The sequence below is a fragment of the Carcharodon carcharias genome, chromosome 17 (assembly GCF_017639515.1).
Source record: "Carcharodon carcharias isolate sCarCar2 chromosome 17, sCarCar2.pri, whole genome shotgun sequence".
Classification (NCBI taxonomy): Eukaryota; Metazoa; Chordata; class Chondrichthyes; order Lamniformes; family Lamnidae; genus Carcharodon; species Carcharodon carcharias.
Window position 1 is genome coordinate 120953113 of NC_054483.1, and position 19740 is coordinate 120972852.

The 19740-nt window shown below is 40.7% G+C and overlaps 1 protein-coding gene and 1 non-coding gene across 3 annotated transcripts in view; one reads left to right on the forward strand and one right to left on the reverse strand.

Moving 5' to 3' along the window:
- sfxn4 (sideroflexin 4) overlaps positions 1-16676 on the forward strand; it is a 30517-nt gene extending 13841 nt beyond the window's left edge. The window contains exons 8-15 of one of the 2 annotated variants that reach the window (XR_005945723.1): positions 2023-2085; positions 2897-2965; positions 3867-3957; positions 4730-4845; positions 6935-7020; positions 7832-7949; positions 10713-10871; positions 16344-16676. Coding sequence is in view for 1 of the 2 variants with exons in the window: in XM_041210520.1 (XP_041066454.1) it covers positions 2023-2085; positions 2897-2965; positions 3867-3957; positions 4730-4845; positions 6935-7020; positions 7832-7949; positions 10713-10790 (621 nt within the window). In the remaining variant the exon portion in view is untranslated. Of the gene's footprint in view, positions 1-2022; positions 2086-2896; positions 2966-3866; positions 3958-4729; positions 4846-6934; positions 7021-7831; positions 7950-10712; positions 11815-16343 lie in introns of those variants that run through there. The other variant, XM_041210520.1, reaches the window with a different exon arrangement.
- A 2025-nt stretch (positions 16677-18701) lies between these two features.
- LOC121290269 lies at positions 18702-18837 on the reverse strand. The gene has a single exon (XR_005945747.1). It is a non-coding gene; the product is annotated as a U11 spliceosomal RNA (small nuclear RNA).
- Positions 18838-19740: the final 903 nt, after the last annotated feature.

Here is a 19740-nt window from a genome sequence, read left to right on the forward strand (position 1 = left end):
TTATTAATTTTGCTTCCAATCTCCACCCCTCCATCATTTTCACGTGGTCCATCTCTGACACTTCCCTTCCCTTCCTTGACCTCTCTGTCTCAATCTCTGGTGATAGACTGTCCACCAATATCCATTACAAGCCTACCAACTCCCACAGCTACCTCGACTACAGCTCCTCACACCCCGCTTCCTGTAAGGACTCCATCCCATTCTCTCAGTTCCTCCGCCTCCGTCGCATCTGTTCCAATGATGCTACCTTCAAAGACAGTTCCTCTGACATATCCTCCTTCTTCCTTAACCAAGGTTTTCCACCCACGGTCGTTGACAGGGCCCTCAACCGTGTCCGGCCCATCTCCCGCGCATCCGCCCTCATGCCTTCTCCTCCCTCCCAGAAACATAATAGGGTCCCCCTTGTCCTCACTTATCTCCCCACCAGCCTCCGCATTCAAAGGATCATCCTCCGCCATTTCCGCCAACTCCAGCATGATGCCACCACCAAACACATCTTCCCTTCACCCCCCTATCGGCATTCCGTAGGGATCGCTCCCTCCAGGACACCCTGGTCCACTCCTCCATCACCCCCTACTCCTCAACCACCTATGGCACCTCCCCGTGCCCACGCAAAAGATGTAACACCTGCCCCTTCACTTCTTCTCTCCTCACCGTCCAAGGGCCCAAACACTCCTTTCAAGTGAAGCAGCATTTCACTTGCATTTCCCCCAACTTAGTCTACTGTATTCATTGCTCCCAATGCAGTCTCCTCTACATTGGAGAGACCAAATGTAAACCGGGCGACTGCTTTGCAGAACACCTGCGGTCTGTCCGCAAGAATGACCCAAATCTCCCTGTCGCTTGCCATTTTAACACTCCACCCTGCTCTCTTGCCCACATGTCTGTCCTTGACCTGCTGCATTGTTCCAGTGAAGCCCAACGCAAACTGGAGGAACAACACCTCATCTTCCGACTAGGCACTTTACAGCCTTCCGGACTGAATATTGAATTCAACAACTTTAGGTCTTGAGCTCCCTCCTCCATCCCCACCCCCTTTCTGTTTCCGCCTTCCTTTTTTTTTCCAATAATTTATATAGATTTTTCTTTTCCCTCCTATTTCCATTATTTTTAAATATTTTTCAATCTTTTATGTACCCCCACCCACACTAGAGCTGTACCTTGAGTGCCCTACCAACCATTCTTAATTAGCACATTCGTTTAGATAATATCACCAACTTCAACACCTCTTTGTTCTTTTGTTCTTTTGTCTGACATCTTTTGATGATCTGCTCCTATCCTAACACCAACGCCCCCCCCCCCCCCAACCCAAAACCTTAAACCAGCTTATATTTCCCTCTCCTTGTAAAGAAAGATCAGTTATGTTGAACGGTCATGAGGACTCGAAATGTTAACTCTTTTCTTCTCCGCTGATGTTGCCAGACCTGCAGAGTTTTTCCAGGTAATTCTGTTTTTGTTTTGGATTTCCAACATCCGCAGTTTTTTGTTTTTATAACAGTAGTGTGATGATGACTAGATATTCTTTTTGTGATAACAATTGAGGGATAACTCCCCTACTCTTTCTCAAGTGCCATGGGATCTTTTACATCCAACTTGAGCAGGAAAGTAAGTTAGATCTTGCCCCAAATCAACGAACCAATCTATAGATATTGCCCTCCCCCTTCCCTTTGCTCCATTCCTTTTTAAATGCTGTTCTTCTGTAATTTTTTTTCTGCAGTTCTGTTCACACATGAAATGTTAACTTATTTGACCTCTCCTCAGATGTTGTCTGACCTGCTGAATGTTTCCACCATTTTTTGGTCTCTCACTCTCATTCCAAACTCTTAATTTTACAACACATAGGTTTACCCAATGAATAGAAATATTAAACCAAGTCCAAACATATTTTCTTTATTCTACAGTTCCCAGTAGGCTTTTGGTTCTAAAGAAGTTGTAATAAGTGTCTCTGACATAATTTCAGTTTATTGTGTTCAAGCTTACCTCAGAAAAAATATTAATATTCTTTTCCTTCTTTGTGTATAGTTCCTCTTTCAGTCGTACAGTGCAGGATACAACTTGGCAAACAGAAATAAAACCATCTGTAAAGTAAGTGTGTCATTCCTTTCAACTTGGATCAAATAGGTTTTTTTTACTGTGTACAGTGGTTCCAGAAAACTATACAATGCCCAGGAAATTGTCAGATTGTTATAGACAAAGATTGTCCTTTAGTGAGGGAGCCTTGTCTTCCTTAGCCAGTGTGGCCTTTATATGACTCAAGTTCCACACTAATGTCATGGACGCTTAAGTAGCCGAGCAAGCCACACAGTTTCATCAAACCTCTATGAAGAAGGATAAGACCAGATGAACCACTGGTCTGAGACCTAGGCAGCGAGCCTGAGTACAGTGAAGGTACAGCCAGCCCAGCCAACCCTGCCAAGTCCTTCTTGCTAAAATCTGGATACTAGTGCCAAGTGAGAGGTATTCCACAGACTTAGAAAAATAATGCAAAGATAGTTGGAAACAAAAATCGAAGTTAGCTGCAAGAAAATGGAGGAAAACAGCTGAGATCTGAAATTGCTAAAAGTAATGCTCATACCAAAGAAAGTAAAGTATTTATAAAAAATGATATGCCAATCCTGAACAAAATCTTGAAATCCAGAATAGTCACACAGCCATCTACTCTGTATAGCTCATTCTTTCAGTCTTAGGAAGATTCTCTTTCAAGATCTCCTACATCTTAAACTGTACAATCCTGAACATCTAGAACTACAAACATTTTAAATATAAAATATATGAAAATAATCAAACTATTTCAAAAAGTGAAAATATTTCAAAAATAATTTAATTGACAGCTATTTTATCTGCATATTGTGTTTGAACCAAACTAATACTTCTCAAAAATACTATTTATTTTTAGGATGAAAAGATTCCTCTAAAGCAAGTTCTCCTTTTGGTTGGAGCTGTGTCCTATACTACATGTTTAGGAGTATGTAATCAAAACAGTATGTGTTTTATGAAAAATTATCTGATGTGATGTTATAATTATGCCATGGTGTGCCTATATTAGTTGGGAGGTGTATATTAGGCTCCAAAGAATAATCTTGTTGACATTACTTAAAGTGTGAAAAATGTGTTTTTTTTGGATTGCAAGGAGCTAGGTTAATGCTAAATGCCAACAATAACCTTTTGTAAAATTCAGGTTGTGTACGTATTGCCTGTTCCTCTGCCTTTGTGCTTGACAAAATGCTCTTGGCGCACATTGAGCTCATTATAGAATGTTTTTCTAATATCTAACGCCTACTATTTTTTTTTTGTTGTCAAAACATGTTCACTTCAACACCATTCAATTTTTTTGGCAGTTGATAGAAGGTGCTTTCAGAAAGATTGAAAACATTTTCTTGCAGTAAAAGCATTTGATCAAATGGAATGGACATACCCACTCTATTTCTTTTATGGCTTTAGTCCTTTAACACTGTGGTGCCTATCGTTAATAGTCACACAACCTTCCCCCTTGCACTTTTTTTCTCTTGCACTGCCTCTTCTGAAGGTGCTAACTTGTGCTTTGAAGTGGTTCCACTGTGTTGGCAGTACTTCAGTACTCAATCAAATTGGTGTTCTGCATTTATGATCTAACCAATGAATGTTGTCCTACAGTTCAACAAAGGAGGGCATCATAGTCCAACCTTGTCCTCACCTGATATCCACATATACTTTCAGAATTGATTGCTTGATGGAAAATAATAATTCAGACATTACTATGCCTATTTAGCTGTGCCCACTGTAATTCAATAATTCTAAGCGTATTTTGCATTGTACATGAAACATCCGGAATGATTTATATTCAAGTTTTATTGTAAATAGCTTTTTTTTAACCTTTTTAAATTTAGGTTTTCCCTCAGTTTGTGATGTATCGCTATGTGTCTAACAGTCCTGCAATGTACACTGTGTTCAGAAAGATTGTGCCAGTTCCTGTACTTGGTAAGTAGACAGTTGGTTGGAGCAGTCAGACAGGGCAATAGGATCATTGTTCTTGGGAATCAGAATGGCAGGTTGGTGCAATAGGAAGTTGAGATAAAAGTATATTGTTGAAGGGTTCCTTATTCAACATCTGCACCATGTCTACCTGATAATGACACTGGGGACAGAGCAGGATATCCATCATATTACCGATAATCCATCATATTTACCGATAATCTATCATATTTACCGATTAAACATGTAGTTTTGACACAAAACAAATGGCATAATTTTAAATTTAAATGAAGGGCCTTTAGGGCCGTCTATATATTTATATTTATATATATATATATATATATATATATATATATATATATATATATATATATATATATATATATATATATATATATATAAATAAAATATATAGGCATAACATAAATTGTGAGACTTTGGGGGTGGGGGTTGGGGGGTTGGTGGAAGGGCCATATATGGGCATAACATAAATTGTGAGACATTTGGGGGTGGGGGTTGGGGGTGGAAGCTTAATTTTTCTCTTCCCCTGCCTTTTACTCACTACTAGAAAGCATGAAGAAAAAGGTCAAGATGAATCCCCCATCAGATTTTCTGGGAAAATGCCCAAGCTTGACTAGCTGCAAGTTATTGGTGTTTATCATGCTTTAAAATTGACATTTCAAGAAGGATTCACGGTATAAGATAAGCTACTGTTTAACATGTCTGATCTTAATTCTTGTTTAAGACCTGTTTTGATTTCACTGCTCTTTCCTAACAGCGATTGCAAGTGCTCTGAATGTGGCAATAGTTAGAGGCTTTGAATTTGATAAAGGAATTGAAGTTGTGGATAAAAATGGAAATGTAGTAGGAGTCTCACAATTGGCCGGAACTAAGGTAAGAGTATCACGGTACACTGGTTATGTTCATGGAATGACAGATCAGAGTTTGTAAGTTCAGACCTCGTCATGTCATTTTGTGAAGCTGAATTCGATCTGCAAGCTAACACTAGAAAAGAACCTTAAATATTACTGTTGGAATCTGCACAGTCTACCCTACACATGCTTCTCATCCACACTATGTGATTGACTGCTAATAAGAACATAGGACCTGGAGTGGGCCATTTAGCTGAATTTGGCTGATCTACAGCATAGCTTCTTATATGCCTCATATTCCTTAATACCTTTGGAAAACAAAAGAATCTATCCATCTCAGATTTAAGATGAGCAATTGATCTAGTATCAATTGCCATTTGCAAACAAGATTCCAAACTTCTACCACCCTTTGTGTGGACATGTTCCTTAATTTCACTCCTGAAAGGTCTGCTCAAAATCTACACTCTTCTCCCTCCAAGACCAATATATCCTTCCTAAGGTGTGGTGCCCCCAGAACAGCTCAAAGTACTCCAGGTGTAACTTTGCGTAGCTGTAGCATAATTTCTGTTTTTTAAAATTCTGTTCTACTATTTTTTTGTACCTGTTCGTGACATTTTAATGATCTATGTACCTGGTCCCACAAGTCTCTTTGCACCTCCATTGTTTCTCCAAATGCCCTCTGAAGTGACCCAGCAAACAATTGTTACACCAAGAAGAAGGCGTGTCACCTTCTAAAGGCAACCTTGCCATCATCACCCACATCCCAAGAACAACAAAAAAAAAATAAAATCATAAAGTCTTTAGCTACTTTAATCTCCTCTGTTTAAAAGATGATGCATCTTTTAATCACTGTGTGTCTACAGTTCCACATAGGCAAAACCAGAGGTTTTGTTCCCTCAGTATGATCATTAGATTGTTGCCTGTAATGATTTCTTCATTTCCCCAATGCTAGGTTCGCCGTGAGTCTCCACATTTAAATAATTGCTGTTAATATTAACCTATTGCTGACTCCAGTTGAGGGTTGTCTTCTTCAATGTATTAATAGGGAATGAAAGCTGGACAGAACAAGGAATATTTTAGTCCTGATAGTCAGTTGGAAAAGGAAGAATCCAAAGCCAGTCTTTACTTGGAGTAAATTTATTCAGAGTGAAACATTACAGTCATATAGCTTCTCACTCCACTTCTGTGTCAGTCAGTGTCTCCTTGTGCTCAAGTAACTAGCCAATCAATGCTCACCACCTGTATGTACTTAACTTCAATCAATACAATTAGCAAGAAATAATTTAAAAATAGTAAGCTGCTTCAAAGGGTTGTTTAGAAAGTTACCCAAAGTTCTGACTAGCATAGAACAGACATTAATGTTCCAGATTGCATTTTCAACCTACGCTAAGTCAATACATCTATGCCCAAGCAGCAGTTGAGGTGCTACAATGGTTCTCAGTCCCCCTGAAGTTAAGGAGAGGAACAAGCCAGTTACTGGACTTGACCACTCTCTGGTAATCATTACTAGAAAGGAAAAAGGGCATTAGATGAGGACAGATGTGAATTCTGCTGTGGTGCTCTATGCAGCTGCCCACTTTAGAATTCCTCTCTCAAAATCTGACCACCTTCCATTCCTTCCGTTTTTAAAACCCACATCATTGACCAAACCTTTTATCATCCTTGTATTCTATCTTTGGCTTGACATTCATTTTCCTCAACCACTGAAGTGTGTTAAGACATTTTTTTGTATAAATGTACACTGTTGCTGAAAAAGGCTGTCTAAAATTGTGGGAAATTAGATACTGTTCCAGTGACAATGCTGTTTAACACTGATGTAATCTGATACTTTTATTTTAACTTCTAATACTTATCTTTGGTATAGAATTGAATTTCACATGTACTTCACAATCTGAGGGAGGATGCAATTCCTTGGATAATCTTAATTAGCAACTAGATCATTATTGTCTGACCTCTAAGCACATGAAGTACAGTTATCTGAAGATTTTGCTGTGTTTTAAGTGTGATGTAATTAAGTCAATTGATGCATCAAAATCAAAAGACTTTGAAAGTTGCACCTTTGACTATGTGATTATCAGAAGAATTCTTAAAGTTTATTTACTCCTATCTAGGCAATAAAAGAAACAGCACTTTCTAGAGCAGCATTAGTTGGAGCTACAGTAGCTGCACCCAACATACTTGTCAGCTATTTACAAAGGTAGGAAATATTTTTGAAAAAGCCTTACATTGCTTCACAGACTTAGTCCAAATTATGCATCCATATTGTTCTCTAAATACTATTCTTAATGTTGTGACAATAACCATTTTGTGAAATTGGGGGAAAAAACTCTGTGCATTAACTTAAACAGTCAATTTGATTTGATTTTCCCCAATATTTAGCTTTCCTACAACACATATAAGGAAACAAAGAAAGACTGGCATTTTTATAGTGCTTTTCATGAGCACCGGACATCCCAAAGTGCTTTGGAGTGGACCAATTCTTTTTGAAGTGTGGGACTACAGCTAATTTGCACACAGCCAATTTCCACAAACAGCAATGAGATAATGACCAGATACTTTGTTCTTTTGTGATGTTGATTGAGGAATAAATATTGGCCAGGTCACTGGGGATAACTCCCCTGTTCTTTTTCGAATGGGATCTTTTACATGCACCTGAACAGGCAGATATGGCCTCTCACCTGGAAGTCCCCAATCTCCAACAGTGCAGCACTCCCTCGGTACTGCACTGAAGCATCAGCCTTGGTTTTTGTTCTCAAGTCCAGGAGGGGGACTTGAACCCAGAACCTTCTGTCTCAAAGGCAAGATTTGGTGCCAATTGAGCCATGGTTGACACACACAAGTGTCTTAAATGAGGAAAGGAAGGTTGAAAGGCTTAGGGAGGGAATTGCTGAGATTAGGGTTCAAGCAGCTGCTTGGAACAAAGTACATACAAGTGCATATTTTGTGACATGTTTTACATATAATACATTCTTATTACTGTTAAGTGCTCAGTTTTTTTTCTTCTGCAGAACGAATTTCATAAGAAGATTTCCACTTGCTCTTGCTCCTGTTAGACATATAATGACTGCCTTTGTACTAGGACTAATGGTACCCATTTCCTTCAGCCTGTATCCTCAAACAGGGAAGGTATGTAATGAGTTTAACACTTGCAAGATATTCTACTCCCAACTGTTTTATTGTGTATACTGCCAACAGTTCCAGTTGTCTCACCAGTCTTTTCAAATTATTATTTTCACTTAATGGTCATGATAATTTTAAAACTGGATTCCCTTGATTTCTGTGAAGTGATCAAATTGTTTTCCACTTGTCTTTAGGTCTGTGTTTTACTGTATTTGTTGATTTAGTATTATTTCTCGCTGTAATCTGAACAGAATTAAAAGAATAAACTTGCATTTATTTAACACCTTTCTCGATCTCGGGGCATCCCAAAGCGCTTTACAGCCAATGAAGTACTCCTGTAGTGTAATGTGGGAAATGCGGCAGCCAATTTGCGCACAGCAAGCCCCCACAAATAGCAATATGATAATCACCAGATAATCTGATTTTTTTTTTAGAAATGTCGACTGAGGAATAAATAATGACCAGGACCCCAGGGGATATATCCCCTGCTCTTCTTCAAGATAGTGCAATGGGATCTTTTACGTCCCCTGAGACAGCAGATAGAACCTCCGTTTAATGTTTCCTCCAAAAGGCAGCACCTCCATCTTTGCAGCAATCCCGGAGTACTGCGCTGGAATGTCAGCCTAGATTTTTGTGCTCAAGTCTCTGGAGTGGGTCTTGAATCTCTGGCCTTCTGAATCAGACAAGATTGCTTTCGTTAGGTTGCTGATGCTGGATTTAGTTTGAACTTGTCCCAGGATTGTGTCAGATTGGGTCCCTGGGAGATCTGCTGTTTGCAGCTTCTTTTTATTTCTCCCCTTCCCTTGTCCACCTCCTAAGAGTGTCAATGTTTGCAGAGAGTGACCGACACACAAGCTCGAAAACTACTGTTCCAAACCCATAATTTCAAGTCATGAAGATAAATGTGCAAAGCTTTCATACTGCATAACAAAATATTCAATGTGCTGGCATTTAAGTGCAGGAGGTTACGCTAGATAATTTTTACTTATAGTAACTCTGAAAGAGAATAATTGCAAAACCTGCAATGGATCAAAATGAAAATGTGTTGATTACTTTACGTTGCTGAGTTTTTAATACATAATATAATATGGGCAGGGAATCCACATGTTTTGAGTAGCTACATGGCTCCTAATCGCTTAGAGAGCAGCATTTAGTGTTGGTACTGAATTGTCTGGCACGGCAACTTATTGTGGAAAATTCAGGACAGTTGAGCTTGAAGGGCGAAGTTTACAGTTCAGAAGTGCAAAGTGGCTTATCCAATAGTTTAATATGGAGCAGCCCTTGTTATTGGTATCAAGGTTTCCAGGTTAGAAGCGTCTTGAGTTTGATCCTTTATTTGCGTTGGGTTTGTCAATGACAATCAGTTCAGTGATTGGAAAATCTTGCAGCAGATTTCAGCATTCCTCGAGGAAGAGGAATAAACTGAGCCAGGTATTGCACTGCTCCAGTAAAGTTTGCCTCCACGGATGCCACAGGATTGGCTGATCACAGAATCCCAGAATTGTTACAGTGCAGAAGGAGGACATTTGGCCCATCATGTCTGCACTGACTCTCCGAACGAGCAAGTCACTTAGTTCCATTCTCCCACTTTCTCCCCATAACCCTGCACATTCTTTCTTTTCAGATAACATTAAAAAGAGAATTAGACTGTTTGAACCTGCCTTGACCACACTCGCGGAGAATTCCAAACCTTAACCACTCGCTGCATGAAAATGTTTTTCTTCATATCACTTTTATTAATTACTTTAAACCTCTCATTCTCAATCCTTTTGCGAGTGGGAACAATTTCTTCCTACCTACTCTGATCAGACACCTCTAATTTTGAATACCTCTATCAAATCTCCTTTCAACATACTTTTCTCTGAGGAAATCAGCCCTAACTTCTCCAATCTGTCTTTATATCTGAAGTTCCTCACCCCAGGAACCATTCTCAAGAATATTTTCATCACTCTCTCATATGCCTTCACATTCTTCCTACAGTGCTGTGTGCGTAACTGGATGCAACTTTCAAGCTGAGGTCAAACTAGTGACTTATACAAGCTCAACATAGCCTCCTTTCTCTTGTATTCTATGCCCCTATTAATAAAATCCAGGATACTGTATGCTTTATTAGTCATGGTCTCAACCTGTCCTGTCATCTTCAATGACTTATGCATATATACGCACAGGTCCCTCTGCTCCTGCATCCACTTTAGAGTTGTACCCTTTATTTTATATTGTCTCTCCATGTTCTTCCTACCAAAATGAATCACTTCACATTTCTCTGTGTTGAACGTTACCTACCACCTGTCTGCCCATTCCACCAATTTGTCTATGTCCTTTTGAAGTTCTACACTATCCTCCTCACAGTTCACAATGCTTCTAAGTTTTGTATCATCCGCAAACTTTGAACTTGTGCCCCATACACCAATGTCTAGGTTATTAATATGTATCAGGAAAAGCAAGGTTCCCAACATTGACCCCTGGGAAACTCCACTGCAAACCTTCTTCTAACCCAAAAATCATTAACCACTGATGCTCCTCTTGCCCCACCTACAGTTGCCATGCCAGTATCTCAGTCATGTTGTTATGTATAGCCTCGTGAATGAGGTAGCAGGGAGCCAGTGGAAATTTATCCAGTCGTGGGTTTGTTGGGAGAGGGTGGGGGGGGGGGGCTGTTGGTGGGGGGTACACACTGCAGAAATGATAGGTACATTATTTAGAAATGCACTCTCCAAACAAGATAGTGCTTATTTTTAAAATCCAAGCTAACTGTTAATTTTATTTCAGATTAAACGGAGCAATATTGAACCTTTGATCCAGTCGGCCACAACAGAAGAGGACCTTTATTACAACAGAGGATTATGAAAGAGGGCCACTAGATAAGATTGTAATCTGTCTGGAGTCAATTGGTTCACATGGACAGATCTCGTTGAGCACTGATACAAGGTAGCTGAGCGGCATGAATGCAGCAGAAATTTTACTTGATGCAGAACTATTTATAATAATGTGTAAAGCATTGAATTCTATTGTAATAATGTTTGACTAAATAATTGCTTTAACACAGAGCCCTCTGCTACCTCTGGAAATGAGAAATGTTGAATGTGAGCTCGGTCATTTTTGGGAAGATATAACCGTAGGGAGATCACAGTCTATCCCCATCACCTCCTCACTCAACATCCATGCATGTACTAACCAATGCTAGTCACTGGATGGTAATAAGGACCAATAGCTGTGGCTGATTTCCCTTCCCATTCGCTGATCTGAAAATATTAGCCTATCATATTAGCCTCATTGCTGTCCTGGATGACAGCACAATCCAAATATGGGACATTTCTGGTCTGGTGTAGCTCAACACCAATCTGGTCAGTATATTTAATTACGGAGTTGTTGAGAAGTATGCATGTGTTCGCTTTCTCGGGGCGGGGGAAAGAGACATTATGGCCTAGAAATTCATTGAGGCCGTGTGTGCCTAAGCATCCAATATGGTGGATGACACATATTAGTAAAGGCTCCAGTATAGAACCATAGAAACGTTACAGCACAAAAAGAGGCCATTCAGCCTATTGTGTCTGCACCAGCCGAAAAAACATTTTTTAAAACTAGTTGCCCATTCATTTCCCACTTTCCAGCACTTGGTCTGGAGCCTTGCAGGTTTCAGCACCTCAGGTGCAGATCCAGGTGCCTTTTAACTGAGCTGAGGGTTTCTGCTCAGATGCCTCCACTATCAAACCAGGCAGTGAATTCCAAATACTAATCGTCCTTGGGATGAAGATGTTTTTCCTCATGTCCCATTTAATTCTTCTACCAATCACTTTAAATCTGTGCCCCCTGATAACTGACCTCTCTGCTAGGGAAAGCAGGGCATCCCTGTCTACTCTATCTAGGCTCCTCGTAATCTTGTACACCTAAGGGGAGGGGGTAGCATAGTGGTATTGTCACTGATTAGTATTCCAGACACCCAGGGTAATATTTTGGGGACCCGGGTTTGAATCCCATAGCAAATGGTGAAATTTGAGAAGAATCTGGAATTGACCATGAAACCAATGCCAATTGTTGTAAAAACCTATCTAGGTCACTAATGTCCACTAATTTTCATTCCTTTAGGGAAGGAAACCTGAAATCCGTCTTTACCTGGTCTGGCCTACATGTGACTCCAGATCCACAGCATTGTGGTTGACTCTTAACTGCCCTCTAAACAAGGGCAATTAGGGATGGGCAATAAATGCTGGCTTAGCCAGCGATGCCCACATCCCATGAACGAATAAAAAAAAATCAGGTCACCCCTCAGCCTCCTCAATTCCAAGGAAAACACACCTATCCAATCTTTCCTCATTGCTGCAATTTTCCAGCCCTGGCAACATTCTTGTAAATCTCCTCTATTCTCTCCAGAGCAATTATGCACTTTCTGTAATGCGGCGACCAGAACTCCACACAAAATTCCAGCTGCGGCCTAACCAGCATTTTATACACTTTATACATCATGACATCCCTCCTTTTGTATTCTTTTCCTCATCCAATAAAGGAAAGCATTCTGTATGGTTTCTTTACCATCTTATCCACCTGTCCTGTCACCTTCAGGGACCTGTGGACACGCACACCAAAGTGTCTCACTTTCTCTACCCTTCCCAATATCCCCCCATTTATTGTGTATTTCCTTAGCTTTGTCTGCCCTCCCCAAATGCATTATTTCACTTCTCTGGATTGAATTCCATCAGCCACTTTTCTGCCCATTCAACCAAACCATTGATCATTCTGGAGGCAACAGCTACCCTCTTTACCATCAACTACACAGCCAATTTTTGTGTCATATGTAAATTTCCCCATCATGCCCCCCACATTTGTCCAAATCATTAATATATACAACAAACCGCAAGGGACCCAACACAGCCCTGTGGAACGCCACCGGGAACTGTTTTCCATTCGCAAAACGTCCATCGATCATTACCCTTTTTTTCCTATGGCTGAGCCAATTTTGAATCCAACTCGGCACCTTCCCTGTATCCCAAGGACTTTTACTTTTCTGACTAGTCTGCCATGTGGGTCCTTGTCAGTTGCCTTACTAAAATCCATGTAGACAACAGCCACTTGTTACTTCCTCAAAAAATTTGATTAAATTAGTAAGACATAACCTTCCCCTAACAAAAGTATGCTGATTATCCCTGATTAATCTGTTCCTTTCTAAGTGACAGTTTATCTTGTCTCTCAGAATTGATTCTAATAACTTGTCTAGCACAGAAGTCAGACTGACTGGCCTATAAATATTTGGTCTATCCCTCAAACCCTTTTTAATTAATGGCACAACATTTGCAGACCTCCAATCCTCTGGTACCTTGCCTGCATCTAGTGAGGTATAGTGTATCATAGGTGTTCAGGGCTCCTGCTCGAAATAGGTGTTGGATCCTTTAAATCTGCAAACAGTGGACCAAACACCTTTTTTGAGGCTCCCTTCCCAAAATTCCTAGTTGCCACCTCTCAATCTCCCACCTCCTTCCCCCCACCCCCAGGGTCTGCCATGGAGGGGAACCAGCCAACTGAAACCAGTCAGCTGCCTCTGGGCACCTGATTGGTATCCACCAATTGTCGTCAATTTGCTAATGAGTTCTGTCAATGATTGTCAAAATGTGTAAATTATTGTTGTATTTTAAGTTCCACCTGTTGTGATTAAGAAAGAAATGGTCGTTTGTGGCACTCTTGGCTAATAAAGGCACTTCAAATGATTTTTTTCTTACCCACTGATTGTTTCAACGTTCATTGAAAACTATCCCATTTTTCATTCAGGTACTTGTCTAATTCCCAAATGGGTTAAATAAGTCAATTTATCTTGAATTGAGGCTCGCCATCAATGCTTTTAAAGTGATTTGGTACAATCATGATTCTGCAGGTCTTTTGCAATTATTTACGAAACCACAGCAAAGTGCCATGACTTCTACTATGGGTAGGTCTAGGAGGCAGGACCCCAATCTACCTCAGCCAGAACGATGATTGAACCCCATGCTGTTGGCATTAATCTGATCCACACATTAGCTGTTAGTCAATTAAACTAGTCAGCCACCCACAATCATGATTAACAACTATTATTTCTGATGAAAAATATCATTTATACTGTCAATACTAATATAATTGGAAGAGCTAAGAGGAGTTACTGATCCCAATCATATAGACCATTTTCTAGACCATTTACATTCACATTTGAAGCCATAGAACCATAGAAAAGTTACAGCACAGAAGGAGGCCATTCGGCCCATCTTGTCCATGCCAGCCTGAGGACACCCAGGTGCCCTTTCTAATCCCACCTTCCTGCACCTGGCCCATAGCCCTGCAGCTTACAGCACTTTAGGCTCAGATCCAGGTACTTTTTAAAAGAGTTTAAAGTTTCTGCCTCTACCATCAACTTGGGCAGCGAATTCCAGACACTCACTACCCTCTGTGTAAAAAAGTTCTTCCTCATGTCCCCCCTACACCTTCTGCCACTTGTCTTGAATTTATGTCCCCTGGTTCTAGAATTCTCCACCAAGGGAAACGATTTTATCCTGTCCACTCTATCTATTCCCCTCCAAATTTTGTATACCTCAATCAAGTCAACTCTCAGCCTTCTTTGTTCTAAGGAAAATAACCCCAACCTTTCCAATCTCTCCTCATAGCTACACTTTTCTAACCCTGGCAACATTCTTGTAAACCTCCTCTGCACTCCCTCCAGAGCTATTACGTCCTTCCTGTAATGTGGTGACCAGAACTGCACACAATACTCCAGTTGTGGCCTCACCAGTGTTTTATACAATTCCAACATTATATCCTTACTTTTATATTCTATACCTCTGCCAATGGAGAACATTCCATGTGCCTTCTTTACAACCTTGTCTACTTGTCTTCAGAGACCTGTGTATTTGTACACCAAGATCTCTCACTTTATCTAACCCGCATAGTGTATTCTCATTTATTTTGTAATCCCTGTAACTGTTTGACCTCTCTAAATGTATGACCTCACACTTCTCTATGTTAAAATCCATCTGCCACTTTACCGCCCACTCCACCAACCCATCTATATCATTTTGGAGATTATGGCTATCCTCTACACTATCCACTACTCTATCCACTACTTGGCCAATCTTTGTGTCATCTGCAAATTTCCCATTCGTGCCCCCCAGGTTCACGTCCAAATCATTAATATATAACACAAACAGCAAGGATCCCAACACTGAGCCCTGTGGAACACCACTTGAGACAACTTTCCATTCGCAAGGGCATCCATCGACCATTACCCTTTGATTCCTGTTACAAAGCCAACTTTTTATCCAGTTTGACACATTTACCTGAATCCCATGGGCTTTTACTTTCCTGACCAATCTGCCATGTGGGACCTTGTCAAATGCCTTGCTAAAATCCATGTACACAACATCCACTGCACTACCTTCATCAACCATTCTTGTCACTTCCTCAAAGAATTCAATCAAATTTGTGAGGCAAGACCTTCCTTTAACAAATCTATGCTGACCATCCCTGACTAGTCCATGCCTTTCCACATGACAGTTAATCCTATCCCTCAGGATTGATTCTACTAATTTGCTCACCACTGATGTAAGACTAACTACAATAGCTTAAAGATTGAGGAAGTAATGATGATCTCTACTGAAGTTAAACCACTCAATTTTGTCCATTCCCCAACTCCTCCAGGAGGTTACTTTAATCACAAACCGTGTTCTATTTTTAAAAAAATCAACAGACGAGAAATGAGAATAGAGCGATTTTTAATGGTGTGTGATGAGTACTATGAATTTTCTTAATTTGTGTTCTGGGGCAGATTTAGAGTACCAGCAACAACACAAGCCACTCATCTTGTATACATACAATTCTTCAGAATTCCTACAGGTTTGGGAGAATGATCCCCTCTAGGGATTATGAAAACTGGATTGCTAACATGTAGCAGCAAACTGAAAGCAACTGCTCACTGCCTGAGTCAAATGGAAAGATGTGATGTTCAGCATCCATTTCACATTTGGTGCTGCTGAGCTCTGGAGGTACATTGCACCACCTTGTTCTATAGATACAGCCTTCTCACGAGGCAGCACCATAATACGGTACTCATTGTAACTATTCTAAGCAGTGGGACTAATAGTGACACAAGACCTGAAGAGTTCTGATAATGTACTTTTTCTTAAATAACAGCATCAATTTTAGTTTTAAATATCTGAATAGTTTTTTTAATTGTGTGCAACGATATATTAAGACTGGGAATAATTGCCGGTTATAGTCTTTGTAGAGATGAATACGCATCAAACCACAAGCCTGAAGTCAGTGATGTAAAGTCAGCCTATTTCACATTGGTAAACTTGAGAGTGCAGCAAAATAGATTTTTTTAATGTTAACATTTTTTATTCAATATTAAATATAAAATCACATTTTTCTGATGAACACTTTTAGGAACACAGGAACTATTGAGCCTGCTCCACCATTCAAGCAAACCATGGCTGATCATCTTACCTCTACACTACTTTCCCCATTTTCCCAGCATGCCTGGATCTCATTAGTATCCAGAAATCTATCAATTGAACATGCTCAGTGATTGAGGTTCCAAGACTCTCTGAGGTGGAGAATTCCAAAGATTAACCACCCTCTGAGTGGAGAAATTCATCCCCATCAGATGACCTGTCCCTCACTCTGACACTCTGTTCACTCACTAGCCAGATGAAACATCCTATCTACAATCAGGTCTGGCAGCATCGGCGGAGAAGAAAAGAGTTGACGTTTCGAGTCCTCATGACCCTTCGACAGAACTTGAGTTCGAGTCCAAGAAAGGGTTGAAATATAAGCTGTGTGTGTGTGTGTGTGTGTGTGTGTGTGTGGGGGGGGGGGGGGGTGGCGGGTGGAGAGAGAGAGAGAGAAGTGGAGGGGGTTGGTGTGGTTGTAGGGACAACCAAGCAGTGATAGAAGCAGATCATCAAAAGATGTCAACAACAATAGAACAAAAGAACACACAGGTGTTAAAGTTGGTGATATTATCTAAACGAATGTGCTAATTAAGAATGGATGGTAGGGCACTCAAGGTATAGCTCTAGTGGGGGTGGGGAGAGCATAAAAGATTTTAAGATATTTAAAAATAATGGAAATAGGTGGGAAAAGAAAAATCTATATAATTTATTGGAAAAAAAAGGAAGGGGGAAACAGAAAGGGGGTGGGGATGGGGGAGGGAGCTCATGACCTAAAGTTGTTGAATTCAATATTCAGTCCGGAAGGCTGTAAAGTCCCTAGTCGGAAGATGAGGTGTTGTTCCTCCAGTTTGCGTTGGGCTTCACTGAAACAATGCAGCAAGCCAAGGACAGACATGGGGGCAAGAGAGCAGGGTGGAGTGTTAAAATGGCAAGCGACAGGGAGGTTTGGGTCATTCTTGCGGACAGACCGCAGGTGTTCTGCAAAGCGGTCACCCAGTTTACGTTTGGTCTCTCCAATGTAGAGGAGACCACATTGGGAGCAACGAATGCAGTAGACTAAGTTGGGGGAAATGCAAGTGAAATGCTGCTTCACTTGAAAGGAGTGTTTGGGCCCTTGGACGGTGAGGAGAGAGGAAGTGAAGGGGCAGGTGTTGCATCTTTTGCGTGGGCATGGGGTGGTGCCATAGGAGGGGGTTGAGGAGTAGAGGGTGATGGAGGAGTGGACCAGGGTGTCCCGGAGGGAGCGATCCCTACGGAATGCCGATAGGGGGGGTGAAGGGAAGATGTGTTTGGTAGTGGCATCATGCTGGAGTTGGCGGAAATGGCGGAGGATGATCCTTTGAATGCGGAGGCTGGTGGGGTGATAAGTGAGGACAAGGGGGACCCTATCATGTTTCTGGGAGGGAGGAGTCTTCTTCTCCTTGTGCAAAAACATGCTATTCATTTGAAAATATCCTGTTTTCCATTTTTTGGGATGTACAGTGCAGTTAAGCTTTGGTTTTCATATTGGATCTCACTAAATTATAACGTTTGGGTGTGAAATGAGTTATTCTTTGTCTCGGTCGTGTTGAGCATAACGCTACAATTGGAAAATACCACTTGCTGCCACAGGACAAGTTTGAGTTATAAACTAACAACTGAAAGCCCTGCTTCTCAATTTGGAGTTTATCTGTATTCTAAAAGGAGTAAGTGTATCAGGCTGGAAGGACCTAAACTGTGTCTGGATGGGAGTGTTCAATATCTCTGTGTACACATAGCATTGAGTACTGAGTTTGCTTTCAGCGAGCACACAACTAGCATACGAGCACAGCTCACAGGCATCCCTGGCCTGAGTAAGCATGAGCAATACTTTGCACTTATATAGCACTTTTCATGACCACCAGATGTCTCAAAGTGTTTTACAGCCAATGAAGTGCTTTTAGAAGTGGTAGTCAATGTTGTAGGAATCGTGGTAGCTAATTTGCACTCATCAATGATAATGATCAGATAACCTGTTTTCTGTGCTGTTAATTGTGCCAAGGGATCTTTCACATCCACTCGAGCAGGTAGATGGGGCTTCAGTTTAACATCTCACCTGAAAAACAGCAAGTCTAACAGTGCAGCACTCCCTCAGTACTGCACTAGAGTATCGGCATTGATTTTGCAGCTGGAGTGGGCTTGTGATTCAGGGGAGAGTCTGCTATCAGTTGAACCACAGCTGGCTCTCTCATTCATTACAATAGAGCCCCATACATACCAAGGTAAGATTTAGAATTTCCTGAGATTTTACCAGCACTCAACAATAATTTCCCTATTTAAGCCAAGACATTAATACATTAGCATTAAAAATCCTGCTTGAGTTTTATTTTAGCAGAGCGCCGAGACAAACAATCACCAGCAGCTCCAAGAAACAAAAATTGTGCTTCCGAAATCTCTTGATATCGATTCCACACAGATAAAGAACAAGTGCCTCGTCCCATGTGCTATTCACAGCAGCAACCCTTTACTGGCCCAAATTTTGCAGCCAGCAACAATGCTTGTCATTGACTTCGATGAAAGCAATCCCTGTGCTGTGCTTTTTTTCTCTCTCAATGGCAGGTTAAGTCTGGCACCAAGTTGAGGGCAGTGCAGTAACAGTGATGTCAATAAACAGGGAACCAATCACATTAAAGTAGTCACACACAGCAAACCAGGACTTTAAAACCACTGAACCCTTCAATTGTAATTTAAATTTTCAGATAGCAAAATTATAAGTGACTGTAATTGGATTAAGATAGAAGCTAAAATAAAGAAACAAACGTAAATAAAATATGTAGAAGTTTTCCTCAAATCATGATAGCATTGCAGATTATACTTTGTGGGAATGTCTACGAAGTTCCCTCTGGAGGAGTTGCTGACTGACAGCAACTACTGGAATTCTGCACTATCGTACACGTGTTGACTCCAGAAGTTACTGTCAATTAGAGAGGAGTCATGAGGAACAGGCAGAGATTCTGGAATGAAATCAGAAAATGCTGGAAAAAACTCAGGTGTGGCAGCATCTGTGAAGTGAGAAATAGAATTAGCATTTTGAGTGTGTATGACGTTAACTGTTTTTCACTTCACAGATGCTGCCAGACCTGCTGAGGTTTTCCAGCATTTTCTGATTTTATCCCAGAATCTCTGCCTGTTCCATAAATGACCTCTGTAATTGACACCTACCTAGTTCCTTATGAGAATTATATTTGTGTGGACATCATATGAAGTCAATTTTAATGCTATCTATCACTCGCAAATGATGAAATAGGTCACCATTTTTCACTGCCTAAGTAGACAGGTAAAGAATGGCCACATAGACATGTAACTGATTCATGTTGAACTTTCCTTCAAGAAAATAAGTCAAAATTGGAGCCATAATTTCAAAATATAAT